The sequence below is a fragment of the Podarcis pityusensis genome (genome assembly GCF_964106645.2).
Source record: "Podarcis pityusensis genome assembly, chromosome: 16".
Classification (NCBI taxonomy): domain Eukaryota; kingdom Metazoa; phylum Chordata; class Lepidosauria; order Squamata; family Lacertidae; genus Podarcis; species Podarcis pityusensis.
In genome coordinates, this window is record NC_138041.1 from 12,294,770 (window position 1) to 12,322,060 (window position 27,291).

General features: G+C 47.1%; 2 protein-coding genes across 5 annotated transcripts; one reads left to right on the forward strand and one right to left on the reverse strand.

Annotated features, from left to right (window-relative positions):
• On the forward strand, positions 1-5,849 carry TRPT1 (tRNA phosphotransferase 1). 2 transcript variants are annotated; one of them, XM_080985752.1, is made up of 7 exons: positions 12-332; positions 826-907; positions 1,867-2,036; positions 2,504-2,678; positions 3,259-3,315; positions 4,264-4,374; positions 5,356-5,849. In XM_080985752.1, exons 1-7 carry the CDS (start codon positions 240-242, stop codon positions 5,415-5,417), a joined length of 750 nt encoding a protein of 249 aa, XP_080841878.1. In that variant the 5' UTR covers positions 12-239; the 3' UTR covers positions 5,418-5,849. The 2 variants fall into 2 exon arrangements, with proteins under 2 accessions (XP_080841877.1, XP_080841878.1); XM_080985751.1 differs by lacking the exon at positions 5,356-5,849 and having other exon boundaries at positions 1-332; positions 4,264-5,339.
• FERMT3 (FERM domain containing kindlin 3) lies at positions 5,634-26,754 on the reverse strand. Of its 3 annotated transcripts, XM_080985701.1 has the most exons (15): positions 26,565-26,754; positions 20,448-20,617; positions 18,422-18,655; positions 16,481-16,606; positions 15,681-15,849; positions 15,244-15,346; positions 14,461-14,568; positions 13,165-13,299; positions 12,350-12,399; positions 11,921-12,045; positions 11,162-11,268; positions 10,247-10,456; positions 9,314-9,438; positions 7,112-7,253; positions 5,634-6,651 (listed from the first exon to the last, which is right to left on the reverse strand). In XM_080985701.1, exons 2-15 carry the CDS (start codon positions 20,605-20,607, stop codon positions 6,472-6,474), a joined length of 1,974 nt encoding a protein of 657 aa, XP_080841827.1. In that variant the 5' UTR covers positions 20,608-20,617; positions 26,565-26,754; the 3' UTR covers positions 5,634-6,471. The 3 variants fall into 3 exon arrangements, with proteins under 3 accessions (XP_080841827.1, XP_080841828.1, XP_080841829.1); XM_080985702.1 differs by lacking the exons at positions 20,448-20,617; positions 26,565-26,754 and adding an exon at positions 18,889-19,276; XM_080985703.1 differs by lacking the exons at positions 18,422-18,655; positions 20,448-20,617; positions 26,565-26,754 and adding an exon at positions 17,672-17,788.
• Between the last annotated feature and the right edge of the window lie 537 nt (positions 26,755-27,291).

The window sequence follows — 27,291 nt, forward strand, 5'->3', positions numbered from 1 at the left end:
GGTTTCCCACTGAGCGCCGTTCGCACTTCGGGAGCGTGTTGTTTGGGGAATTGGGGAGGGAGGCGGTGTTGAGATCCGAAGTCGAGTCCTGGGAAAGAGAGGGGAGAAGGGAGAAAACTGGGAAAGCTGCAGGAAGTAACTGGCATGGGGAAATAAGGATTTTGGAAAACAGGTACAGTAGTTTCAACGCCCCCAGCCAGCTACCCGTGGTGTTTCTGGATTTTTGAGTCATCATCATTATGGATGGAGAAGCACCAGGTGCTGGGGAGCGTCTGCAAAATCCTCCCAGAAGAGGCAGAAAACACGGAAACCGGAGGAGACAGAGAGATCAGGTAAAAATACAATAGCCTTGTTAGTTGTAGCCCACCTTGGGAGGATACCATTTTCCTGTACTCCTTTTAAAAAATAGAATGAAAGAGCTTCTTAGAAGGGAGAATTCTAAGACTGGCAACTTCTCCCATTTCTTTGCAACCTCTAGTGAAATGTTTGCACTTGTGCCAACTTTTTAAGAGACTCAGCCCTGGAAAAGGAGGGTCTATGGAGGACAGGATTGGCCCTGCCCTCCACCTCTCCTATAACTGCAGCCTGCAACAGTGAGGCTAACAGCATCTGCAGGGCACAGTATTTTTACCGCCTGCCCCAGGCTAGGGCTGAGGAGACCCAGGTTCAATTCCTCCCTCAACCATGAAATTCACTTTACTGGGTTGTTGGGGGAATCCGCACAATGTATATTTCCTTGTGCTCTCTGCAGAAAATTGGGAGCATAAAATGTAAAAAAATGTGAATACTCGCCCTCTCACTGTTTGTTTCCAAACTTTGTTTCAGGATGCAGGTGTTCGCCTCTCCAAGGCTCTTTCTTATGTGCTGCGCCATGGGGCAGAGAAGTTGGGGCTACAGATGGGGCTTGGTGAGTGTTTCTGCCCTTCCACACCCCACAACACTGCCTGGGAAAAAGAAAAGAAAAAAACCTTCACCTGCTCCTGTTCTGCCAGCCACAGGATAGTTAAAGGCAGAAGAGCCCTGCCAAAAGGAAAAGCTGGCAACCCTCAAATGTGTCGTTTTTTAAAAATTGGAAGCCAATTATTGGTGGAGTAGGTTCTAAAGAAAACCTTGCCTAAAGCCCTGTTCAGATGAACCACCCACCCACTCACTAGCCCAGCTGGAATCAATTTGGGGCACACCCAGGCCCCCCCCCCCCCCCCGAGCAGGAAGGAAATTTTTGCGAGGAGTTCCCTGCAGAGCACAGGTGACTTGAGCAGTGGAGCCAAGTTGCAGGGAAAGGGAATTTAATTCAGTCTGGAATGGGGAATCTGGTTCATCCCAAGGGCTGCATTTCCTTTTGGGCAAGCTTCTGAGGGCCACATGCCAGTGGTGGGCGGGGCCAGAAGCACATGTGGGCGGAGCAATAAATGTACATTTTGCACTTGTACACGGGACTCATTTCTACACATACACTCAACCCCACCGCTATTTTCTGTCTTCTGTCCAGACAAGCGAGAGGCATTATCAGAGTTCAAGGACACATTTCAGTCAGCCCCAAACAGAGAGAGGCGGGGTGGCTTGGGGAGAGTTCTGAGGGCCACATAGAAGGACCTGCAGGGCCACATTCAGGCCCTGGGCCTGAGGTTACCCACTCTTGAATTAAACTTTGGGTTCTCGAGCTGCTATAACATTTGGTGCCGCCCTGAATTAAAATTGCATCTGTTCCTCCGTTATGCTCCATTTTCACTATTAACATTGTGGGGAATTTATTTTAAAGCTTTCTACATTATTAGCCATGCTTTTCTCACCTCAGTCCAGCTAGCTGGCTTGACAGCGCTGTCAAAGAAGGGAGTTCTTAAACGTTTTGTTCTTCCCAAACTGCAGATGGCTTCGTGGATGTGGCGGAGGTCCTTCATCTGCCACAATTTAAGGCTTGGACCCTGGAAGACGTGCAGCGCGTTGTGGAGACAAATGAAAAGCAGCGCTTTGCTCTACGCCCCCACCCTTCCAGTGGGCAGCTCCAGATCCGGGCCAATCAAGGGCACTCGCTGCAGGTGGGGAAAAGGGTGTTGTTATATATGGGAATAAAAACGGGAATGAGCTCCAATTCCATGCTAAATGCTAATGTGGTATTAGCCTGAGTTTCTAGCCCTTATGAGTTGTGGAGTGGGGAACCTTGGGCCTTTTGACAGCCCTGTTTTATATTTTTGAATGTTTTTGCCTGATTGGAATGTGCCTGTGAACTATTGAGTTCCTGAATATAGAGGGGTGTTTGTGAGGGTGCATAGGAACTAGCCTACTATGCCAGGATATAATTTATATTTGTTGCTCTGCTCACTTTCACCTCTAACCCAGCCCATCACCGGCATGTGGCCCCCGGAAGGTTGCCTCAAAAGGAATGTGGCCCTTGGGCTGAAAAGGGCTCCCCCAGCCCCTCCTTATGGCAACAAACTTGAAAGTATGTGGGCTCCCTCAGGTGAAACCTCATAAACTGACCATTAATGTTCCATGAACACACCAGGTGTCTGAACTGGAGTTGATCCCACTACTGGATCCACGGGATTTCCCAGAGGTTGTGGCCCATGGCACCTATCTGCGCCACTGGCCAGGAATTCGCCGCAGCGGCCTCTCACGGATGGGAAGGACGCACATCCATTTAGCGCCAGGGTTGCCGGGGGATGGAGCTGTCCGGAGTGGTGAGCATACCGTTCCTCGAGTTGCAAATCTGTGGTCTGCAGTGCCCCAACTCCCACCCCAAAATAGAGAAAGAAAAACACCTGCCTGTGAATTGAGATTTTTGCCTAAGGACCGTCTCTGGCCGGTCGGGTTGGGGGACCTCTCTGCCCAGGAAGCTCCCTTGAACCACATCAGACCATTGGTCAATCTGGAGCGATATTGTCTAACCAGCAGTGAGGAAGCTCTGACCCACAAGCCTCATCAGGTCTGCCAGGCCTCTGGATTTGGCCTGCATCCTAGAACTCATTTGTACTATACATTTAAAGCAGCACTGCACCGCTTTCAACAGTCACGGCTTCTCCCAAAGAATTCTGGGAAATGTGGTTTGTTATAGCTGTTGCACACTGCTAGAGGACCCCATTCCCCTCACAAAGCTCCAATTCCCAGACCCCCCCCCCCAAAGGAAGAGATTGATTGTTTAACCATTCTGAGAATTGTAGCTCTGCGGCAAAGATCAGAAAAAGTGGGACTGTCTCCGCTAAAGAGACACGACGGAAGTGGATGACGGAGGCCCTTAATTGTGTTGTTTTTCCTTTCTAGGAATGAGAAGCAACTGTGACCTGGCTATAGTCATTGATGTCGCCAGGGCTCTGGCCGGTAAGTGGGAAGGAACTAGAGACTGTGTGGGTTGTGGGCAGTCTCTCCCTATGGTGCTAGACTCCAGTTCCAAGCATCCCTGCCTGTTGGCCTTCCTGGTGGGGTTGATGGGAGATGGAGAGCTGCAGACTCCCATACCTCCACTGTAGGTCAAAGGAGGAAGAGGACAAGCAACCCTCTAACACAACCCCCCACCCCTTTGCTTGCCGCCTGCTCAAAAGGAGGGTTTGTAATGGGGCTGGCACCATAGGGCAGCTCCCTGGGAGGGACCACTGCTGGCCTCACACAGAGACCTAGTGGGCACCCTCCTCATCAGATGAAGACTGTCCCTTCAGAGACGCAATTAGTTAACTGTAATTTCCCATAGCCCCATAGTCTGCTGCCGTTAAGAAATGGGACTGGGTTGCTGAAGGGTGTCACACTGGGGCCAGGGACACTGGGAGACTGTCTCACTGCTTGCTAGCATGAATGACATGGGAAGGGGGAGACCAGCCGGGCTGCCACCCATCATATATCGAAAGTGTAGCTGCAGGGAGTCTGCTCCTTCCCCTCCCTGCCGGAAAGAACTCTTGTAAGAATGTTGTGATTCAAAACTAGCATCCAATTTTGCTCTCCTCCTCCCTCCCTCCCAATTGCTTTTCCTTTGGTGTTGTGCCTTTTAGGTAGTCCTTGCCCTCAGGCTTGCAATCTTGCTAGTTATCATTATAAGCAGGTTTGCTGTTCTGGGTGCCTGTTTTTTAATCCAAAGAGTGGTGTAAAACTACTTTGAATAAATGAATGGAATTCAAGCATCCTAAATTCTAGGGGACCTTCCTCCCAGCCAGCAAAGCCCTCTCTGGAATGGACTCCAGAGTTGCCTGTCATTCATCTCGCACCACGCTATAGGGCAGGGTGAGGAAGTGGTTCTGGGCTTAACTGCCTCTCACATGTGAAATGTCTTCTCTGCAGATGGAATCAAGTTTTACCGCTCAGCTAATGAAGTGATCCTCACTCCTGGCGATGCCAATGGGCTGCTGCTCCCCTGCTACTTCATGGAGGCCCTACAGCTCAAGCCTAGGCGTGAGTCGGGCAGCCTGCCTCTTGCCACTCTGGCCCGGGAGTGCTTGGGCAGCTTGTCATTCATGCTGCTTCAAAACCCATAACTTTTGAGGCATGCTGGGTGGGCTTGGGGGAGAATGAATGAATTTTACACAAATCTCGTGAAGGATTTAGTTGCAGCTGCATTGAATTAGCACTTCAAGGTCTCGCTTGCTCTAACCCACAAGCCCTGCAGTGCTGCCTTTCTGGGCTGAGATCACAACCAGAGTCCTGCACATGTTGTTCTCTAAACCCACAACCCTCGCCAATCCAAACCTCCCTGGAAGCCCTGGCAATCGCAAGTACTTGTGCATGACATAGTTGCTATCTCACATGATTGACAAGGGGGTTGCCCTGTCCATCTGTCAAAATTCCAAATTCCTGCACTGTGCTGCTGAGGTGGGCAGTGGCGGTGGCAGCACCAGAGTAGGATGGTTGCTGAGGAGCCGCTGTGGCCTGTTGTGACTGTTCTGCCCCAGCTTGTTTGGGCCTCCAATGCAGCTGTGATGGGCCAGCAGCTCTCGGAAGGCTAGCCTCACTCTGCAGTCTACAGCACCACCTGTTGGCAGCCAAGCAAACAGTTGTATGACAACAACCCTAAGCAAATACAAAATTGGAGAAGATTCCCACCCTTCCCCAAGTAGCTATGGGCAGCATGCATAGTTCTCTCCCCTCACCCACTTTTGTCTTCACAATCTTGTGAGATAGGTCAGGAAGAGAGAGAGAGAGAGAGAGAACACAAATGAACATGACTGGCCAAAAATCCCCCAGTGAACTTCATGGCTGGGATTGAATCTGGATGTCCCTAGCACTAAGCCTTTGTACATCCTCAGGACCACTTTTGTTTCATGTTCCTGTGACATGCCTTGCAACTAAAAATCAGGAGTGGAGGCTGCAATCTGTATACTGGGGGCTCAGTGCTTTTATGGGGAGTCACACCATGTGCTTTTTTTTGTCCCCCAGGGTGTGTGTTGTCCCTCAACTGTCCTGATCCTGAGCCACTGGATGCATCTACCTCTACGTAATTTATGGCACTTACATTCATTTCAATGTAAAGGCTTTATCCAAACACTTAAAAAGAAAAGCAACTGATTACATATTGTTTGAAGTGATGATGTGAACAAAATACTGATTGTATTCGCTTGACTGATTTCCATCCCAGACCACAGACGTACTGTAGCAATTTCTGCTTTTGTTTTTCCATTGTACTTCTTTGGCATCCCTTTTCCTTGTTGGGATTCTTTTGTTTTTTTGGCTTTTCTCCAGCCTGCTGCTACCTCTCCATTATGTCTGGATGGTGCTGTTTTGGCAGCGTAAGCACCAGTACTCATATCTGAACACAGAACAGAAGGAATTATTCTCAACATCCACCTGGAAAGCGAGAAGCAGAACAAAACAAAAGAGAAAACCAAGGATAGACTACCCATAAATGAGGCGGATATTGTTTTTCAAGTGAACAGTGAGATGATATGTTTATTTCACGGAGACAAAACAAGTCGTTGTGGGAAAATGTGGAGAAAGGACAATGAGAAGCGTTACAAGTATGTATTTATTTATATATTTTTATAGCTCCTTGGGATAGATAACGAAAACAAAAAAAGCAAATCCCCCAGCAAAATAGACAACAATACAATTTTGTGACATCAAAATATCCTTAAATGCCCCCCACAACAATTGCTGACTTAACGCTGAGCACACACACTCCCCCCGAGTGAACTGTAGGACTAGGAAGGTTCTGCAGGCTATACACATCCTAACATAATGCAAAAGGGCAGATATGGATTTGGGGTGAGAGGCTGGTTCCAGGAATTTGCGCATCCCCTCCCAAGAAAAAGGCATGACAAGACATCCCTCCCTCTCTACCACAAGCACGCCAATTGCCACACTCCTTAGAATACAATTCCTGCAGATCTCTGCTCCTATGCTCATATTGGGAAATATTTATCACGCCCAGTAAGTATTCCCAAGCCCTTATAGGGCACAGTTGACCCCGGTTAAGAGTCTCTGATCAGACACCTCCACAAAGAGACTGGCCTAGTGTGCGCAGTTTCTGGGGGAGCCCTAGGGTGTGGAAGAAGGTCAGAGAGCTTCATGGCCTCCCGTCAGCTTGTGGAAGAGTTCTTCATCCAGCGTCTGGCTCCTGTCATTTGCGCGGGTGGACAAGAAGATGTACCCGCCAATGTACTCGTGCACGATCTTGCAGCCAGCAGAAATGCAGCTGAAGGCCACGTTGATGTGCTCATCAAACTCTATGGCCACCTGGGGAAAGAAGGTTAAAAGCTGAGCTTGCGGACGTCTCTTTGGGTGGTCACCTATGGTGCGTATAAATCTTGTACAGGAGAATAAGCAATAAAGTTTAAAGGGTTGTTCTCTTTAGGCCAAAACTGCAGTGGGGGGCGGGGAGGAAGACATGTCCTTTTACTTGTGCATTTGTCTCAATCAAATCTAATGCAAGGATAGGCAACGTTGGTGCCCTCCAAATGTTGCTCAACTCACAACTTCCATCATCCACAGCCAATGGTCGGGGACGATGGAGCATGGAGGCAGGGGCAGCCTGTCCTGTTTTGCCACTTAAGGGGAAATGGGAAGGGCTGTGCCGTCGCCCGCACTTCCTGCCCTCTCACCTGCACTGCTGCTTTGTTAGTAAGAGTCAGGGACTGGCTACGAGAAATGCATATTCAGAGAACTCAAATCCCAAGCTCCCCACCCCACCGCTGACCTGCCGGATATCCCAGTTGACGTTCCACTGGCGCATATTGCTGAACCGCCAGGTCTTCACCACGTCTCCAACGGCCAGGTCAATGCGGATCAAGCGGTTGTTGGCGATGCCCAAGATTTCGTCCTTCCGGCTGCCCTTGAACCTGCACACAAAGATGGCAAGACTCTGCGTTTTTGCTTGCATTTATAAGGTTCCTCTACTTCTAATCTAGAGGGAGTGTGTGATTGAAGAGCTAAAGGCTGCGTCATCACCATCACTGCAGGGAGGGTGGGAGCTGCTACAAATTTAATAAATAATAATAGCAATAATAATTATGGGGGGGGGGCTGGTTGCCTCTAAGAGCTACTACAGCCCCCTTCTCTACATTTTCAATCTTCAGTTTAAAAAGGAAAGCAAATCGCTAGTCAGTCCTCATGTTTTCAGTACAGGCAACTCCCCATTTATGCGGGGGTTGCGCTCCGAGGCACTGCGTGCATCAGCGGGACACAGGTAAGCCTGTCCCTGCCCTGTTATGCCACACACCCCTTCCTAGTGTCCAAAACTGCATATGCCAGCAATTGTGCGCATGTTGAATGTGTGCAAATGAGGAGTTACCTGTAATAGAAGCATTGCAGGTATGCAGTGTTGATACCTACTAGCCCAATAGGAAGGAATCTGCAGTTCGTTGGGGGAATGAATGCAAAAGTTCTGGGATGGTAAGTGTTTTTACCTTTTTTGTGATTTTTCAAAATAATAGCAACAAAGTTTTGCACTATGAAAAAGTTAATACATTAAATAAAGTAAGGGCTGGACATCCCTATACATTTTATAGTAAACCACTTTGAGGTTTTCTACAATCAAACGGTACATAAATCGCATGAATTAAATAAATAAAAATGGTGTTGTGGCATTACAAAGACTAAAATTTATAGTGGCTTAAGCTTTGGTAGGCTAGAGTCCCCTTCATCAGAGGCAGTTAAGCCACAAAAGTTTATGCAGCAATAAATTTGTTAGACTCTAAGGTGCCACAAAATACTTCGTTGGGTTTGCTGCAATATAATAGCTGAGCTACACCTCCAGAATTTTTTATCCCAAATTATAAATCATTTATGCAGCTTAACATTGTAAAGACATGATCCAGCCATGAACTGCGCAATTTTTAACTCCATGAATTTCAGTAAGAAAGTTATCCAAAGCAATTCCTATTCAGGAGACAGGAGGAAGATAGCATCAGGAGACTTTGCCTAGCAATGGGTTGTATCTAAGCACAGTCTTACTCAGAGTAGACCCACTGAAATTAATTGGCATGACTAACCTGGCTTCATTATTTTCAGTAGGTCTGCTCTCAGCAGAATTTAGTTTGATACAACCCGGTGTGTTTTAACATGGGCTCAACTCTTTGGTGCTGAAAACCAACAGGATTTTAAATCTGCATTTGGTTGACCTTGATCATTATTTTTTAAAAAACAAAATAGCCAACAGAGGTTGCTCTGATGCAAAGTCCAACATCCTGCCTTCCACAGTGGCCAACCAGATGCCTCCAGCCAGCCATGATGGCAGTGGTTCACTCCTTTCATTGCTCCTCAGCAACTGATATTCAGTGATATCTGTGCTTCTGAATCTGGAAGTTCCATTTTGCCATAATGACCAACAGCCCTCTGGATTTTTTGCATGTCTTCTTAGATGGTTTTAACACAGCATCTGTCACCCTGTCAGACCAAAAGGCCCATCCAATCCAGCATCCTGTTCTCACAATGACCAGCCAATGTCTGTGGGGAGCCTGCAAGCAGGCCCTGAATGCAAGAGAGACTCTCTTAATCCCTGCTGCCAATCTGTTATTCTCAGCAACTGGTATTCAGAGGTAAACTGCCTCTGACTCTGGAGGTAGAACATAGCTATGTTCTATGCATCAGATGAAGGGCTCCCTCTTGTCTGCCTTCTCTGGTTTCACTGGTTGCCCCCAAATTCTACTATTATCAGAGGTGTGTGGGGTGTTGTGTGCTACACATCAATTTATTTCAATTAAACACCTATCATGAGAAAGGGAGAAGGAAAGACTTCTTCAGACATGCAAATAACTTCCAGAAGATGCCTTTCAGAATAAAATAAAATAAATAACGCTGAAAGATTTTTCATTCGTGCTGTCGACACCAGCGGCAGTTCATGAAAAGGTACTTCAGTTCCCCCCAAATGGTTTTCAGGGAAGCTCAGCAGTTTCTTTACCTGACTACAAAATAAGAGATGCCAAAATCGGGAAGCGACTGCCAAACTTGAATAAACTTCATCTTGGCATCAGGGAGCGACAGCTGGGCCACGTTCTGGTAGGCCTCCAGGATGCGAGGGGTTAACTGTGAGAGTTGCAAAGGGAGAGATTAGTGCAAACCTCCTCCTTGGCCTCACAACCATTGTGCAAAAGAATTTAGTCAAGGTATCTCAGGAGGTGTGTGAATGCATAGTGAATCAACAAAGCAGCTTTGAAAAACCTAAGGCAGATTTTAATTATGTGTATTTTTTTTTTAAGGGACGCGGGTGGCGCTGTGGGTTAAACCACAGAGCCTAGGACTTGCCAATCAGAAGGTCGGTGGTTCGAATCCCTGCGACGGGGTGAGCTGGTGAGCTCCTGTTGCTCGGTCCCTGCTCCTGCCAACCTAGCAGTTCAAAAGCACCTCAAAGTGCAAGTAGATAAATAGGTACCGCTCCGGCGGGAAGGTAAACAGCATTTCCGTGTGCTGCTCTGGTTCGCCAGAAGTGGCTTAGTCATGCTGGCCACATGACCCGGAAGCTGTACACCGGCTCCCTCGGCCAATAAAGTAAGATGAGCGCCACAACCCCAGAGTCGGTCACGACTGGACCTAATGGTCAGGGGTCCCTTTACCTTTACCTATTTTTCTTTAAAAAAAGAAATTGGTTTGATGTTTGTGAACTGCTTAGAAGCTACTTTGGCAACTGAGAGGTATATAATAAATTAATACTAATAATGTGACCATGATGGGAGTTGTAGTCTTGAGGGCCAAAAGTTCCCCACTCCCAATCTATAGGAATGCCCCATGTTAAGACTTAAATGGATCTGATTTGTAGATTGACTTTTTCTCCTGGCAACTGCTGCCAAAGCAATCAGTGGTCAGGGTGGCTTGGGGCCGTGCGGCTCAAAATTACCTGCTTTGGTTTGAATTTCTTCTGGTAGCGAGGAGACACGAGCCACTGGGCTCCCTCGGCCTGCTGGGCAAGACGGGCGTCCGGGTTGGTTTGCTGCAGCTTCAGAAAGGACAGGATGTTCTCCACCTCGGCCTGGTAGGATGAGTCTGCCATGGTCTTCCCCTTCGCTGCCAACCTACAACCTGCCATCCAACGGGCATATTGCTGCTCCTGGTGAGGGAGAGGAGGAAGACACTTGCCTTACACTGAGTTCGCTCTAGCCCCTCACCCATCCTTATACAAGGCTGTTTGGAGGAAGTCAACTGGGATGGCGTTGGATCCGAGGTCCAGGCTTTGTGTGGGGCATTCTTTGTACTCAGCCTGGAAACTGCAGTTAGTGCAGAATACTGCAGCACAGACTATTGAGAAAACCAAGACCCTGGCCACGTTCTTGCCATACATTTAAAGTGCTATGATACTACTGTAAATAGCCATGGCTTCCCCCAAAAAAATTCTGTAGTTTGTTAAGGGTGCTGAGTGTTGTTCAGAGACTCCTGTTTCGCCTCAAAGAGCTATTATTTCTTTATTGATTTATCAAGCTTATTAGATTTATAGAAAATCTCAGGATGGTTCACAAAACCCACTTCCAGAGTTCCCTGGGAAGAGGGACTGATGGTTAAACCACTGGGAATTGTAAGCTCTGGGAGGGGAACGGCGGCCCACCAGTCAGAGATGCAGTGCTGCAGTTGCACTGATTTTAGATGATGACTTTCAGGGCTCCTTCCAACTATGGTAGGGTTGCCATAGTTCAAAAAGTAAAAACCAGGACTCCCCGAAAAGTTGTTGAGCTTTCTTTTTAGGAAGACCCCAAGATTGTTGACGTATGGCAGCCCTAAACTGTGGTTCTAAACCGGGCTTCCCCACCACCCCACTCACATCCGAACATCGCAAGTGTACTTCGCTCATCCCATCGGGGGAAGGTACCAAGAGCTTGATGCAAAATTTCTGGCCAGAGATGTTGACGTCCGGCACAACCTCACAGCCTGGAGAAACAGTGGGGCAGAAACAGGGTTAGGAACAGTTAGAAGCTGGCATACAATGCTGTCTTATGCAGAGAATTGGGACCACTGGTCTGTCTATCCCTACACTCATGGAGCTGCACTTTCTCTTTGAGGAAAAGGGCTGGAGGCTCAGGGATAGAGCAATTTTTTTGCAGAAGGACTCGGGTTCAATTCCTCACATCTCTAGATAGTTCTGACAGGGACTCTTGGTCTGAAACCCTCGAGAGTCTCTGTGCCAGTCAGCGTAGATGATACTAAACTGGAGGGACCCAATGGTCTGATGCAGTATAAGGCAGGTTTCATATACAGTGGTACCTTGGTTTACAAACTTAATCTGTTCCCAGAAGTCCGTTCTTAAACCAAAGCGTTCTTAAACCAAGGCATGCTTTCCCATAGCAGCGGGGACTCAATTTACAAATGGAACGCACTCAACATGTCCTGCTTCCAAGGCAAAGTTCACAAGCCAAAACACCTACTCCCGGGTTTGCAGCGTTCTTAATCCAAGTTGTTCATAAACTAAGCTGTTCTTAAACCAAGGTACCAAGGTACTCATATTTGGAGACGTGCTCCATCCTTTGTAGGCCGTACTAATGCCGGGTTGGGAAAGAGGCGTTGGCAAGGTGGCTGGACTCACCTTTGAGGCTAAGTTGCTGCACAGGTTCTCCCAGAGCTTCTTCAGGACTCTTGTAGTAGGAGATGGAGGTCTCTTTGAAGATCACCCAGTACTGCTTGTAGCCCTTCAGAGTCAGCTTACGGGGCCTGTAGAGCAAAAAGGGTGACTGACAGAAGGACATGAGCTTCATCTCCTCTTCTCCCAGCTAAACACACCCAGCTCTTTCATTTGTTCCCCATAAAGCCTTGTGTTCCAAACCCTTAAACATCCCGGTCAATTCCACCCATTTTGCTAATGTTTTTAGTTGATCATAATATCCCAGCCCTTCCTGGAGATGACAGGGATTGAACCTGGGACCTTCTGCATGGAAAGCAGGTGATCTAACCACTGAGCGCCACTGCCCTTCCCCAGGATCCATTCCCTCATGAAACATACGGTTTGATAGCTCACCTGAATATTCGGAGATAATCCTTTAACTCTGGGATAACTGTGAGACTGTCCTATTTTGGAAATGACAAATATGTGTTGTTGTGGTGGTGGTTTTACATATTTCCTGTATTTATAGACTGCCTTTCAGTCTCATGGTCAAAGAAATAATAATAATAATAATAATACAAACAGCAGAAATAAAACAATGCAACATTTTGGGTTGTCTCCATCTAGGTTCTACTCCAAGTAGACCCCGTTGCAATTAATGAATGTAAAGTCTATCAACTTGGGTCTACTCTGAGAAGGCCTAGCACTGAATGCAATCTTTTGGAACTCCATTCTGGTACTTATCAGAGAAATACCACCCCTCTTGTCTTCTGGACCCTGGTGGAAAGACTTCCCTTTTTTAACAAGCCTCTTAAGTGGAGATCTTTATTGCCGTCTGTACTGGATTTGAAATTGCTTTTTTTTACATACGAAATCAATTGTTTTACACACAGGGCGTTTTTAGCTGTTTACTGATGAACATTTGTTTCTCCTTTCAAAAATTGCTTTTATATAGGTAATGTGTTTATTTATTTTACATACGGAATTGTGCAATTGTTTGCTTGTATTGTGAAACTGCTTTGAGATATTTCATGGGAGGGGATTCATAAACGAAAATAAAACAAATAACCCATTTCAGAAAACCCCAAAGGAAAAAGGGAACTAAATAGCAACAGAAGCAGAAGCAGCAGCTGATAGAAACCTTGCTGGCAACAACATTCAGATAAAAGAGGGAGGCTCCAGTCAGAATGCCTCCGCATAAGGGAAGGCAGGCCCTGTTGGGAACTTACCAGAACGTTGGGAGCTGCTGACGAACCTTCCAGTTTGACCTCCAAGGTGGCGAGGGCCTTGTCCAGGTCGTCAAGGCCAGAGTCACCAGACTGCTCCACAGGATTGGTGTTCAAAGACAATTCGTTGATATGATACTGGAAGGAGCGAAAGCTCTGTGAATTAGCTTTGTGCAATACTGAAACTCGAGTCTCAAAACAAAGCTCTGAATACTTATTTCCGTATTTATAGAACAATTTATTTACACCTCCTAGTGCAGGGGCAGGGAAACTTTTTGAGCTCATGGGCCACATTCCTTTCTGAGCAACTTCCCGAGGGTCAAATGCAAGCAGTGGGCAGGGCCAGAGGCAAAAGTGTGGGATAACCAACCTCATATAACCAACGTGTTTAATAATATAATAATAATTTATTATTTGTACACCGCCCATCTGGCTGGGTTTCCCCAGCTACTCTGGGCAGCTTCTAACAAAGATTAAAAATACATTAAAATGTCACACATTAAAAACTTCCCTGATGTCTTTTTAAGTCTAATTAATGCACGAAGGGGTTAATACTATAGAGTAAGCTGTCCTGCCAGGCTTAGCAAGGTCACATCCCCTTACCTTGGGAGGAAATGGGTAATCAGGCCTATTTGTTCAACCTTTGGTCTACCAGAGAAGCTCAAGGTGTGAGGAGGTCTGAGCTGGTTGCTGCAGCTCAGAGCACATTGCTCTTACAAGCCACTGTGGAGTACCTATACTACTAATTTAGGAACTTTCAGCACTGTAACTAAGCCAAGTTTTACTTCCTGTGTAACTTTTTCTGAATGCTGTATGAAAAAGCACATGAATCTGGCCTTTGGAGAGTTTGTAAGTAAATCATTTTTTATTTTTTTTACTTACCAAGTGTGTATTATTTTTCTATGCTCTCACCAAAGAGAACCCCAAACTTGGATCTTGGTGTCCAGGGAATTATCCTTATATACCTATATATACCTATTTTTCCATAAACCAACAAAGCGAGTGGAGCAATTAATGTAAGTTTTCCTTTTTTGCAGTAGGCTAATTTATATACACGCTCCTGTCTCTGTCCTTCGTCCAGACAACAGAGAAGCACCATCAGCATTCAAGGACTAATTCCAGCTCAGTTGGTAGAGCAAGAGACTCTTAAGCTCAGAGTCAGGGGTTTGAGCCCCTCGTTGGGCAAATGATTCCTGCATATCAGGGGGTTGGACTAGATGACCCTTGTGGTCCCTTCCAACTCTGCAAGTCTATGATTCTAACACTCAGAAAACTTTTTGTCCAGGGAGAAAAGGTTACCTGCAGAGCCGCAAACACCACCATCTCTTCCTCGGTGCAATCTGTCTCCTCTAGTAGCACGGCCCAACGTGCCTGTTCATACAGCTGGTTGATCCTCACGGCATCGTACTACATGGGAGGGAACGAGCAACAGCAGAGGCTGAATGCCAAACCAGGGTTCAAATTTCACCTCCTCCAGGAAGTTAAGTGAATTTTTAACCCACCTGTCTTCCTGTCTAGGTGGAATACAAGATCTTCCCTTACATCAGGGATGGGGAACTTGTGGTCCTCCAGATGTTGAGACTCCAGCTCCCATCAGGCCCCAACCAGTATGGCCAGTGGTCAGAGGTGATGGAAGCTGGGAGACCAGCAACACCTGGAGGGCCACAGTTCCCCCCTGCTCTGCCTTACACATTAAAAAGCAAAGGGTGGGGACTTGCTCTGCAAGCAACCCTCTACAAATTGGTAGTTCCCTGTGGCACACACTCCAAGGCAAATATATGTTTTAAAATGCTAAATATGTCACATACTAAACATGTCACAGACGATGGGCAGAGCAACCCTACATCTTCAGCAAGGTTTACCAACACCTTTTAAAAAACCTGTTTATATGTTTTGCTCCCTGGTCATTAGGACTAGAAGCTCCCCAAGTCGCGAGGAGTAGAAACGCACCTACACACACACAAAGATAACTGAGATCCTCAGAAGGATTTTGGAGTAGCCACCAGGTTAGGGGATGCATATTATTTTTTAAAGAAACAAGTGGGGTAAGGCTGAAGGCCCAGATCCAAGGGGAGCACTGACCTTGGGCTCCAGGTCAAAGAAGCTGTAATATTTGAAACGTAGCCACAAACAATCGTTTTCTTTCACTTCTTGCTGCAGCAAAGTCCGCGACGAGTCCAGCCACCTGGGAAAGAAATCCACTCTTAATTACAAACATGGAATTCCAACCAGCACTTGAATCTCTCCTGCAAAATACTGCGTTTCATTTCATCCAGCAGTATAAAAATTTTGTTAGATCAATTGACACAGGTTCCCCACTTGCGTAGTAGATAAGCAGATACCACTCTCTAGCAAAATATCTCAAACTCTTGCATTCAAGAAAGTGGCGGACCTTGGGGTCTCAAATTACAGCGGTGCCCTGTGCAACGCCAAAATTTGGGGGTCCCGCCTTTCGCCTTCCCTTCTGCATCATAGTAGTCCTACAGTTTGCCCAAGCTAACTAGCCCTCTTCTCCTTACCTGCTGTTGATCTGCGTCTTCTCGGAGAGGGAGCCTGGCCGGTGCATCTGCAAGATCTGATCGGGTGTCAGTCCAGTCTGACTGACCGACAGCATCCTGTAGCAGGCCTCGGTTTCGGCACTGTCCGAGAAGTGAGCCGGCATGCCGCGGAACAGCTGCTGCTCTGCACCTGGTGACAGAACAGAATGGCGGAGGGGTCATGGCTGCGGAATTGGGCAGCCTGTATAATTTGTCCTCTTGAGAAGGATCATCGTATGACCTTTGGCTTGTTCAAGTAAGTGCAACTGAACTTCTGGGCTCCATGTGGCGAGAATAAATTACCTGGGAAGAGACCCGGTTCCAAAGAGAGAAGTGCCTCCCATGGAATCACAGAATTTTACAGCTGAATTGAGACCTTGGAGGTCATTCCTACTCAGTGCAGGAATCTTGCAATAGCAGCATCCCTGAAAGCCTCTACTTAAACACCTCCAGTGCCTACCACCTCTTGAGGCAGACGCTTCCATGGTGAAAACAGCTCTTACCATCAGGATGCTTCTCCTAATGCAGAGATAGCCTTCCAGAGCGGGGCCTTTTCAGTTGTGGCACCTCATCTGTTGAATGCTCTCTTCAGTGAGGTCCACCTGGTGCCTTCACTGACATCTTACCTTTCCCCCCAGGTTTTTCATAGACTGAGATAATGTTGCTTTATCCTATTTCCAGTGAATCCTGAAGCTACACACTTTTGCACAGGCAGGTGCATGCACAAATGTACACACACACACACACCCAGTCAGTCATTTGGACACCCCTAAGTTCCTTACTTGCTGGCAAGCGCACCCCAGTCAGGTCATGGCTTGCTACAGAGCTCCTCTCTTTGTCCTTCTGCTTCCGCTTCTCCTTCTCCTCCGGCGCACGCAGTAACGACAGCTCTTCGTAGTGACGGATACCTGCAGAGAGGCAGAGGCTGCATGAGTCCTTTATTCAGGCTAATCATAGCCAGATAAATTCAATTCAGTTTGCATTTAAAGGCAAACCTTCCTAATTCTCACTTTCCAAAAGAATCTGAGAACCAAAACACAACCATCTTCAAAATTTATACTTCTATGAACAGACCCTCCAAGTGTCCCTATTTTCCAGGGACAGTCCCAGTTTTACAGAAGTCGTTCCGGTTTCTGATTTGATGCTGGAATGTCTCACTTTTCCTTAGGATGTCCTTATTTTCTTTGGATAAATGCTGGAAGGTATGGAGTTATGCAACCCCAAGCCAAAGAGATAAGTAACTATACAACCTTTAGAAGACATCTGAAGGCAGCCCTATGTAGGGAAGTTTTTTTTAATGTTTCATTATGTTTTTATATATGTTGGAAGCTGCCCAGAGTGGCTGGGGCAAACCAATCAGATGAGTGGGGTATAAATATTATTATTATTGAATAGGGTGTCCCATTTTCATTGGATAAATGTTGGAGGGTATGTATAAATACAGTGGTACCACGGGTTACATATGCTTCAGGTTACATACACTTCAGGTTACAGACTCCGCTAACCCAGAAATAGTACCTCGGGTTAAGAACTTTGCTTCAGGATGAGAACAGAAATCGTGCTCCGGCAGCGCGGCAGCAGCAGCAGGAGGCCCCATTAGCTAAAGTGGTGCTTCAGGTTAAGAACAGTTTCAGGTTAAGAACGGACCTTCAGAACGAATTAAGTACTTAACCCGAGGTACCACTGTAGTTGCAAATAAAAGTATAAACTCTACAATTATATTATTCTAAGGGTGACCAGCTGCATAGGAGGGCAGGGAGCAGGATTAATTGTGCAGAGGAGAAAATTCCAGCCATTGTAGCTTTCTCTGCCCCTGCACAATGAATATAAATGTAGTTGCCCAGCCTGTGTTTGGGGCCAGGCACCCTGCCCTCCTCTGATGTTTAAACCATAGGGCTTGGAAACATAGCATTAGAAAGCCCAATCTCTGAAACTGAACCAGCTGGACAGGCACTAAGCAAAGTGTCACCAACCTTTTGGGTACAGTGAGCCCCATTGCAACGTTCAGAAAGTGCTGTGGGTGCCACTCACAAAATGTATGTGCGATAAGACAAAATGGCTGCCGGGAGGGAGTGGAACAGCACAAAATGGCTGCCACACCTAAATTATCACAAAAACAGATAGGAACACAACATAGAGTGGGCATGCCCCACGCCCTACATCCATCCCCATGCTTCCCCACAAAGAGAAGCTCTTTATACCTCTCTCTCCTCTGTTCAAAACAGAAGGGAGAGCGGGGGCATCCAGTTAAATGTGGGCACGTTTAAAGGGCCATGTACAATGGTCAAGCCAGTTAAAACAGCATACTGTCCAACTTTTATGGAGCCAAAACTGGGATGCGCATCTTCCTGGATCTGATCCCGGGTGAGTCACATGACCCGCAGAGTGCTCTCAACCTGAAAAGTGTTTCCCCCCCATCCAGGGTGAGATTTTGCATGGTGCCCCAAAACATGCAAGATCGTGACACCCAAAATGGCCACTGCGATCTGATGTGAAAAAATTGGATGTCCCTTTTTTCTGGGGTACCTGGGAGGTATGAAACAGGAATTGAGCTGGAAAAGCAAACAGTCTCTAGCGTATTTTGGGTTTTTGAGGAGATACTGGGTGCCCATGGGCCTCACACTGGCAACCCTTGCACTAAATAACATTTCAGAGCGTTGGAGACAAGCACTCGCCCTCCTTGCCGCTCCCAGGAGATGCTCTGAGCTTCTTGTGGTGCTCACCAAGTATCTTGCAAAGGTCAGCAACTGTGCGGAAGACTGGCTGGGCAAAGTTTGCCCGGATCCTGACTTTGCAGCGATTCGGTAGGGAAAGCAGTATAGGCTTGTGCTGGGGAGTGAACCGAAGTTTGGCATCAGCCAAGATCCCGTATTTATCCAGGCTCCAGTTGGTCTTCAGCAGCCAAAGTTTCTTCTGCTCCCACCACAGGGCATGATCTGACCAGTCCCTCTGAAGCTCTGGAAGCAGGAAAGTTGAGGCAGGGAATACCCTTTAGCATTTAGCATCAAGACACAGGGCCAGAGAATACAGTACTGAAAATAATAAATAATCCAGGGTGGCTTGATTTAAATGAATGTTGGGAAACCTTTTCCCACCTGAGGGCCGCATTCCCTTCTACACAACCTTCTGGGGTCCACATGCCAGTAGGGTCAGAAGCAAAATCGGGCAAAGCAACAAATGTACATTTTACCTTTGTAGAGGAGGCTAGTCTTCACATATACTCTCGTATCTTCCATCCAGACAAGCAAAAGGCATTGTCAGAGTTCTGGCACATCTCATGTGGGTGCCATTGCCATTATAAGAGAACAAGGTGCTCACGGTTAGTTCTGGCACCTCTTTTTCTAGAAAAATGGCACTGGCTCAAGGACATATTTCAGCCAGGGGAAAAAACACTCAAGGAGGGCACGAAGCAAGGCCAACAAGGGATGTGGCCTGAGGATAGAGGGTGTGACCTGCAGAGAGTCCCAAAGGCCAGACAGAGACCTGAGGGGCTACATTTGGCCCTATAGCCTGAGGTTGCCAACTCCTGATTTGAACCACTGTAGTTTGCTAAGGATGCTGAGAGTTGTGAGAAGACCCCCTTTCCTCTCACAGAGCTACAATTTTCCTCTCACAGAGCTACAGAGCTACAAAGTTCCCTGGAAACAGGGCTTAGGTGTTAAGCCATTCTGGGAATTGTAGGTCCGTGAGAGAACAAGGAGGGTCTCCTCACAACTCTCAGCACTCTTAACAAACTACAATTCTCAGGATTCTTTGGGGGGAAGCCATGACTGTTAAAGTGGTTTAACAGGGCTTGAAATGTATTGGGTGGGGCAGTATCAGTTTTGTCGTTCTTTATGACAGTGGCAATGACAGACTATTATCTTGTGTACTGCCCTGAGATTTTTGGGCAAAGGGCGGTATATAAATTTAATAAATAAATATCATTATTTTATTAATGAACATGGAATACCAATATGTGATCTTGTGTGAATGGCATTTAGCATTACCCTTTCGCATCCCACTACTTAAACAGAATTGAAGTTCTTCAGGTTTCTTAGACGAGGTTAAGATCAGCTGAAGTTAAACCAAACCCAATTCCTGCATTTGTTTCTTGACCACCCCGAAGTTCCTTGTCTTTGTTTCCATTAAACATCCACCAAGTAAGAATAAGAGAAAACTTTCCTTTCTGAGAGAGAGAGGGAGAAGGAACCCTGGTTTTTAACGGCTCCATTTCCCCCATTTTCTCTGTGCTCCGTGCATTAAGTTGACATGGTACAGCCACTTGGTACTGTGCCACCTCAGAAACAGCTGTCAAAATGGCCCTAGCCCTGTTCAGCTAAGAATAGCTTGGTTAGTTCTGGGCCTACTTATCACATCACCCTCCAAGTGAGTTGTAAGGGGAACTAGCACCAGTTCCCCTGAAAATGACAGGCTCTAAGCTTATACATATTGCTTATCTAAGCAGTGCCAGAAACCCACACGGGAAAAGGATCCGACCACAATTCCCCCACCCCCACTGAGTCACAATTATTCTCCCAAACACACACAAATGGGTCCAGGAGTATCCTTTGTACACACCATAGAAGAATCCTGGGAACTGTAGTTTGTTAAGGGTGCTGGGAATTATTCCTCTGTAGGAGGAAACTACAGTTCCCAGGATTCCTTCGGGGTGTGCGCTTTAAATATATGTCGTATATGCAAGCTGAGCTGGATATCAACCTCTTTCAACAAGAAAAGCAGTGAGGGAAAACATCTTGGAAGACTTACTTAACTTATCCACAATCTGCAGCATTATGCCGCCAATATGCATGTTGCCGGTGACCCGGAGGGTGACTGGGTCAGCTTCGGGTCCCAGATCTTCCACAAAGGCTCTGAGCTCCCAAGAGTCATCAATGTATTCCCCACTGGCTGTTTTCAACCCAGCCATGGTGAGAGCCCTAGAGAGCAGAGGATACAAGGGTTGAGGGAAAGAAAAAGCACCGACAGTTCATTTCCAGGCTCAATTCAAGAAGCTCATGCTACCGTTCCAAGCCTTAAACCTGTGGCAGGAAACCATTTTCATACTGGGGGCCACATTCTCTTCTGGGTAACCTTCTGAGGGCCACATGCAGGGGCACCAATTCCAGGGGGCCTGGGCACCCACAAATGTGTTTCTGTGGGTGCTCAGCCTCCAATTCCCCCCCACACCGCTGCCTGCCGCCACAGTAGATGGAGTTCCTTGGGAGGAAGGGCTGAGTCTGAGAATTGTAGTTCTGGGAGGGGAATGAGGGGGTGTCTCCTAACAACTCCCAGCACCCATAACAGACTACATTTCCCAGGATTATTGTGGGGGGGGGGGGGAGAGCCAAGACTGTTTACAGTGGAATGATTCTGCTTTAAACATAGAGTAGATGAGGTCTACAGGGGAAGGAATATCATAGTTGAATACTTTTGTGTCAAAACAAAAGACAAAACCACTCCTGGAAATTTTATTTTTTTAAACCGAAGCCTAGCATATTGCAGGGTGCACTGTGCAATGCACTCTCCATATTCACAACCTGCAAGCCAGGTTTGACAAGTTACCCATTTCTTCCTGTGTGGTTGGGAAATCAAGCAGTATAATCTTCCATGCGCCCAGAGCAAGGCTCACTCCTACCAGCAGGATGGAACAGAACTGGGTAAGACACTTCCTGTCAAAGGCCTTGTCTAGACTGCTATAATCTCCAGCTTTCTTGTCTTCCTTCCTTTCTTGGTACTATGATGTCTCCTCTCCAGTTGTGCTAAATTTGCCTTTTGCTCATGTTACAATGAGTCATGATGGACCCAAAGCCTCGACTATGAGCTGCGTGGAATGCTGCCCTTCAAGCTTCTAGTCCTCTCTGAACTCTCCAAACTAAGTGCATTGTCCCCGATGCCCCAAAGGTGGCAGAACAAGGCCACCGATAGATTGTTCAGGTGTGCTGCGCGGCAGGTGTGGGGAACCTTTGGCCAAACAGATGCTGCTGAACTCGTGTCCCATCATGCACAGCCATTGCCCATGCTTTCTGGGGCTGACGAGAGTTGTTCAGTGGTACCTCGGGTCACAGACGCTTCAGGGTACAGACGCTTCAGGTTACAGACTTCGCTAACCCAGAAATAGTACCTTGGGCTAAGAACTTTACCTCAGTATGAGAACAGAAATCGCGCGGCAGCGAGAGGCCCCCTTAGCTAAAGTGGTACCTCAGGTTAAGGTGGTGAAGAAGAAGAAGAAGAAGAAGAAGAAGAAGAAGAAGAAGAAGAAGAGGAGGAGGAGTTTGGATTTGATATCCCGCCTTTCACTCCCCTTCAGGAGTCTCAAAGCGGCTAACATTCTCCTTTCCCTTCCTTCCCCACAACAAACACTCTGTGAGGTGAGTGGGGCTGAGAGACTTCAGAGAAGTGTGACTGGCCCAAGGTCACCCAGCAGCTGCATGTGGAGGAGCGGAGATGCGAACCCGGTTCCCCAGATTACGAGACTACCACTCTTAACCACTACACCACACTGGCTCTCTAAGAAGAACAGTTTCAGGTTAAGCCACACTGGCTCTCTAAGAAGAACAGTTTCAGGTTAAGAACGGACCTCCAGAATGAATTAAGTTCTTAACCTGAGGTACCACTGCAGTTCAGCAATATCTGGAGGGCCACCTGGGTTAATGCCAAGGAATGCAACATGACAGGAGGCGGTGGTCACATCCACACCATATATTTAAAGCACATGGATTTCCCCAATGAATCCTGGGAATTGTAGTTCTTTAAGACTGCTGGGAATTGTAGCTGTACAGTTCCCAGGATTTTACTGGGGGGAAGCCATGACTTTCAAAGTGGTATTCCCATTGTGCATTAAATGTACAGTGTGGATATGACTAGTGTTTAAAAGGGGGATGCAGGTGGAGGGGGCACCTCCAAATGCTGTTGGACTACACTCCCACAATCCCTGACTATTGGGCCAAGGTAGCTGGGGCTGATGGGAGTTGGAATCAAAGAACATCAGGAAGGCCACAGACATTCCCCGTTCCTGCTTCACAGCAAAAACATAGCGACAAACCCACTCACAGTAAATAAATTCATGACATTGCATGGGTCACAGCCCTGTGACTATCACGCCCAGAATCTGGTGAAATATCTTTTCATTTTGCTACGGTAGTCAAGGGCGATTCTTGCTAATCTTACTTGGCAACCCTGACCAGGTTACCAAACATTTCATGCTCACACTGAAATGAGTGAAACATCATTTTAAAGAACAGCCAGTTAGCAAGTTTCTTTTTGCCCCTCTAAATTTATAGCTTTGTTCCAAGAGATCCAAAACATGCACAACCCCGTTAGGTTAGGTTTAGTCCAGCATCCTGTTCTGACAGTGGCCAACCAGCTGCCTCAGTGGGAAGGAAGCCCACAAGCAGGACCTGAGCATGACAGCAACTCTTGGGTAGCTCAGAACATGAGACTCTAAATCTCAGGGTTGTGGGTTTGAGCCCCATGTTGAGCAAAATATTCCTGCATTGCAGGGGGTTAAACAAGATGACCCTCATGGTCCCTTCCAGCTCTACATTTCCATGATTCCCACCTGCTCTTCCCAGAAACTGATATTTAGAGGCAGAACCGGCTGGTGATCCTGATCCAGGCCGAGAGCAAATTTGGTTTCTGCACGGTCTGCCGTGAGTGGGAGGCAGGAGTGTTTAGAATGAATATCATCCAACCAGCATTGTGGAATGTGCTTCCTATTACTGGTCTTTCAATTATCATCTTTAGCCCTATTTTTTTGCGCTGCATGTGACTTTCCTTTTGGGGTGATGGTAACGTGTGTCTGAGTGGCAAGGGGTTACCATTATACTGTCCCAATTTTGACATCCATTCCAGTAGTCATGGGCAGGGAGATTACCGGTATTATTTGTGGGGTAAGACTCCTCATCACTGTTTCCAGCCTCTCCACTTCACAATAAATCGCTGGATGCCTTTCTACCGAGCCCTCTGTTGTGGCAGTGCTAGTACTGAATGGCAGGTCAGTCCAAAGCAAGACCATAGTCATCATAATGTGATTGCAGATGAAGGGGCAGATCTGCCATGGACCACTAAGACCTGGGAGTGCGGGGTGAGCTTGGTGGGTCTAACCTAACTGCACTGCGCCTTCCTGGGTACCTGGTGCAGCACCAGGTCCAACTGGAAGTTTGGAGATGGAGCTGCCCATAGGAGCTCCCATCTCCTCCATTAGGAAATGTCTTGATCTCAGGGCAAGCATACAGGGTCTGTGTCTAGTGTTGGAGCAGAGATACAAACTGGGGATGCTGCGGACTGAACTGGCCCAGGTGGATTTTAATCTGATGTGGGAGGATGCCAGGACATTTGTGATTTTAACATCCACCTGGAGGCTGTGGGGGCAGCTCAGGGCTTGATGGCCTTCACAGCCACCTTGAAGTAGTCTGAAATGATCAATGACCCAACACACCAAGCAGAGCGTATGCTCGATGTAGCTTTTGCCTTCAGTGATGTGGTAGGTGGTCTGAAGTGGTGTCCGTGTGCTCTGCTCCCCCCTAATTAAGTCTGGATTGGTGGTGGCAATTTGGCCCTGCAGGGGTGGTGGACCTGTGCAGATGGTCTGCCCTTGGAAAAAGGGATGGGTTCCTGGGAGATCTTCCAGCAGAGAAACCAGATGATCCTGTCGAAGCCCTGGTCTTGTTGGGGAATGGCGAGATGAGACAGACAGGAGTCAGGATCATCCTTGAGCTTGTTTTCCAGCATTACACAGCCCAGCTGGCTCCCTGGTACTTTTGGGAGCTAAGGGCTATGGAGCAAACTGGATGAAGAGTAGAGTGGCTAAAAAGGAAGGGCAGCTGGGCCAAAATCAGGGGAACTGGGACTGAGTAGCCTGTTCCTGTCCAGTTCCAGTATTGTTGGTGCTTAGGTTGCATATACACCAATTCCTGGGAATTGTAGTTTAAGGATCCTGGGCCCTATGGCTCTCTGAGGGATAAACCAAAGTTCCCAGAATTATTTGGGGGAAGCCATGTGCTTTAACTACCAGTATATGGTGTGTATGCAAGCCGACGTCACACGTTTGTTCCATCCCATTTTGTTCAGACTTTTTGAAAGAACTCACAGAAAACTCACATTTAAGTTTTATGCGTCTCATACACGCTTTACACAAAATACACATTTCCCCTCCAAATCTTTTCAGTTCATTTTCCTGTAAAGTACACTTTTTGTACACTTATTTTTTCATTAGATGTATTTCTGTGCACGCATCAAAACTGTATTGCAAAATTCAGAGGAGTGTGCAATCTGATTGGGAATTGCACTACAGTCCACAGACAAGTTGAGTAGCATTGGATTGGGTCAGTCCACTAGAAAAAGTAGAGCAAATTTCTCCTTCTTCCCCTTCATTTGTAAAGCATATATTTTTACATTTTGCTTATGGGGAAGCAACGTACAACTGCTGGTAAGACCTCACCATCCATCATCTTAATTTGACCCAGTGGCAAACAAACCTATAAATTTGCAGTGCCCAAAGACATTTGAAGTCATTTTAAGCAACACCCCCCCTAGACACATACAATCCACCATCATCAAGTGTCAGCTATTATTACAACCGTTTCCAGGAAAACCTACAAGCCCTTTAGCATATTATTAAGAGCAAAGGTGACCCCCCTCCTCTTTACAAGTGGGCACAGTAAGAAGTGGGATCCTAATCTCTCTCTCTCTCGTGTGCGTGGGTGGTGCCATTTTGGCCCAACAGGGATTGGTGCTCACACCCTGAGCATCAAAAATAGAAGGAAGTAGCGGCATTTCACTTCCTCCAGGGCAAGCGACCGGGTATTTTACAGGGGATGTTCCCTTTGTGCTGGATTAAATAACCTAGAGAATAAAATAGCACAAGTACTATAATGCTCTCTAAGAGAAATATTAACTGGAGATGAAGAGGTCTCCTAGCATTTTTTAATGTGCTCACTTTATCTCGGGTCAGCTTGCTGATAAATGCACAGGAGGCAGGGTCGGTACGGCCAGCCTGCCAAAATGCTTAAACGGTAGAAGGATCCTCAGAGATATGCAGAGTAAGGCAAGTCAGCATTTAAATCCCCTGTGAAGTCCTGCTGTAGTCAACAGTTTTAACCAAACAACTAGGATCCAGAGCGAAATAGCTGAACTAGAATTTATCACCAAATTTGATTCCAATTTATTCGGGATTCATAGCCAATGCTCTCCCATCCACCCTGCAACACGAGATTTAAAGTCAGGTGGATTTGTATTATTGCCAATCTCTTCCGATGTGAAAGGTCACTGTGCTTACAGTGGTCATTAGACTTTTGTGCAGAATTACCGCAGGCTAGAATAAACTCTTCCGTTCCAGAGTTTCTTTCCCCCTACTGTTTGCTACTTTACTCTCTATGCCAAGTACAAGGATGGGCTATCTGTGGCCTGCTGCATCTTTGCTGGACTCCAGCTCCTATCATCCTTGACCATTGGTCATGCTGGTTGGGACTAATGGGAGATGGAGTCTAACCACGTCAGGAACGGTGGCAGAATCTCCATCCCTGCTGAGGAGAACATGTGAGGAAGTGTGCTCTGACCTACATAGGCTTCTCCCACAAAATAAAGAACAGCCCTGTTGGAGGAGATCAATGGTCTATCCAATTCAGCATTCTGCTTCCCACAGTGGAAAACCAGATACTTCCAGGAAGTCCACAGGGAGGGCTGGAAAGCAATCCCTCTCTCCTGTTGTGGGGCTCCTAGTTCAAGTGATGGCTCCACCATTGTTGGACTTCAGGGGAGAGGCCCCATGGGTTTGTGCACAAGTGAGCCTGTCTAGGAATAGTTGAGAGGAGGAGGAGGAGGAGCGTCCTCTTCTTAATCTGTCAAAACTAAACCTGTAAGCCATAAACCAGATAAGAACCCTACCTTGAGGCTGCGGTCTCTACGCAAAGAGCTCTTTGGACACCAGCGTGGACCAGGAAGAGGGTTCGGGGATTTCTGTGGACTGCTCAGTTGACTTGTTGGCGTTTCCACAAGGCCCCTCAGCTCAGGGCGTTTCTCTGCACTCCCCCACCTCCTATCAACTTCCTCCCTGCCTGTGTGACACACACACACCGGAACTGCCACTTGCTCAAAAGTGGAAGTCATTTTTGCAACCTCGTGTTTGCTCTGAGCAGGAAGCTTTTATAGCTCTGTGGGTGGGTCAGGCACTCGGCCAAGCACGGACTTGCCAGGATTGTTTAGAGCTGTATTTCAAACACATACCCCTCAACACATATACGTACCTGCGACCAGGTCACGGCTTCTGTTTTAACAAGATGTGCAAGCAGGGGACAGCAGCCTGCCCCCTGTTGGCTACAAGGGGTAAGAGCACCCAATCTTGGGGCTATTTAAAAAAGAAAAAAAACATTAAGGGAATGCTTTTTACACACACACAAAGGTAGATGGGCTGGATGAACATCTGCAGCAGAATGATTGTGCACAATGGTCAATATTAGTTCAAGACTGCAGCTGGGGGGAATTGTTTTTGAGTGTGGCCATGTAAAACACACACACACACACACACACACACACACACACACAGCTCCTTGCAAACAGAAAATCAGCACATCAGTCAAAGGGCTGATGTGCTACTTTTATACACACAGTGGAA

Coding starts and splice junctions, on each gene's coding strand:
- FERMT3 (XM_080985701.1), bottom strand. CDS start 20,607: ATGGCTGGGTTGAAAACAGCCAGTGGGGAATACATTGATGACTCTTGG. Junction 12,400..13,164: donor CAGCAGCTCCCAACGTTCTG/GTAAGTTCCCAA, acceptor TTTCCAAAATAG/GACAGTCTCACAGTTATCCC. Junction 9,439..10,246: donor AGAAATTCAAACCAAAGCAG/GTAATTTTGAGC, acceptor CAACTCTCACAG/TTAACCCCTCGCATCCTGGA.
- TRPT1 (XM_080985751.1), top strand. CDS start 240: ATGGATGGAGAAGCACCAGGTGCTGGGGAGCGTCTGCAAAATCCTCCC. Junction 2,037..2,503: donor ATCAAGGGCACTCGCTGCAG/GTGGGGAAAAGG, acceptor TGAACACACCAG/GTGTCTGAACTGGAGTTGAT. Junction 2,679..3,258: donor GGATGGAGCTGTCCGGAGTG/GTGAGCATACCG, acceptor TTTCCTTTCTAG/GAATGAGAAGCAACTGTGAC.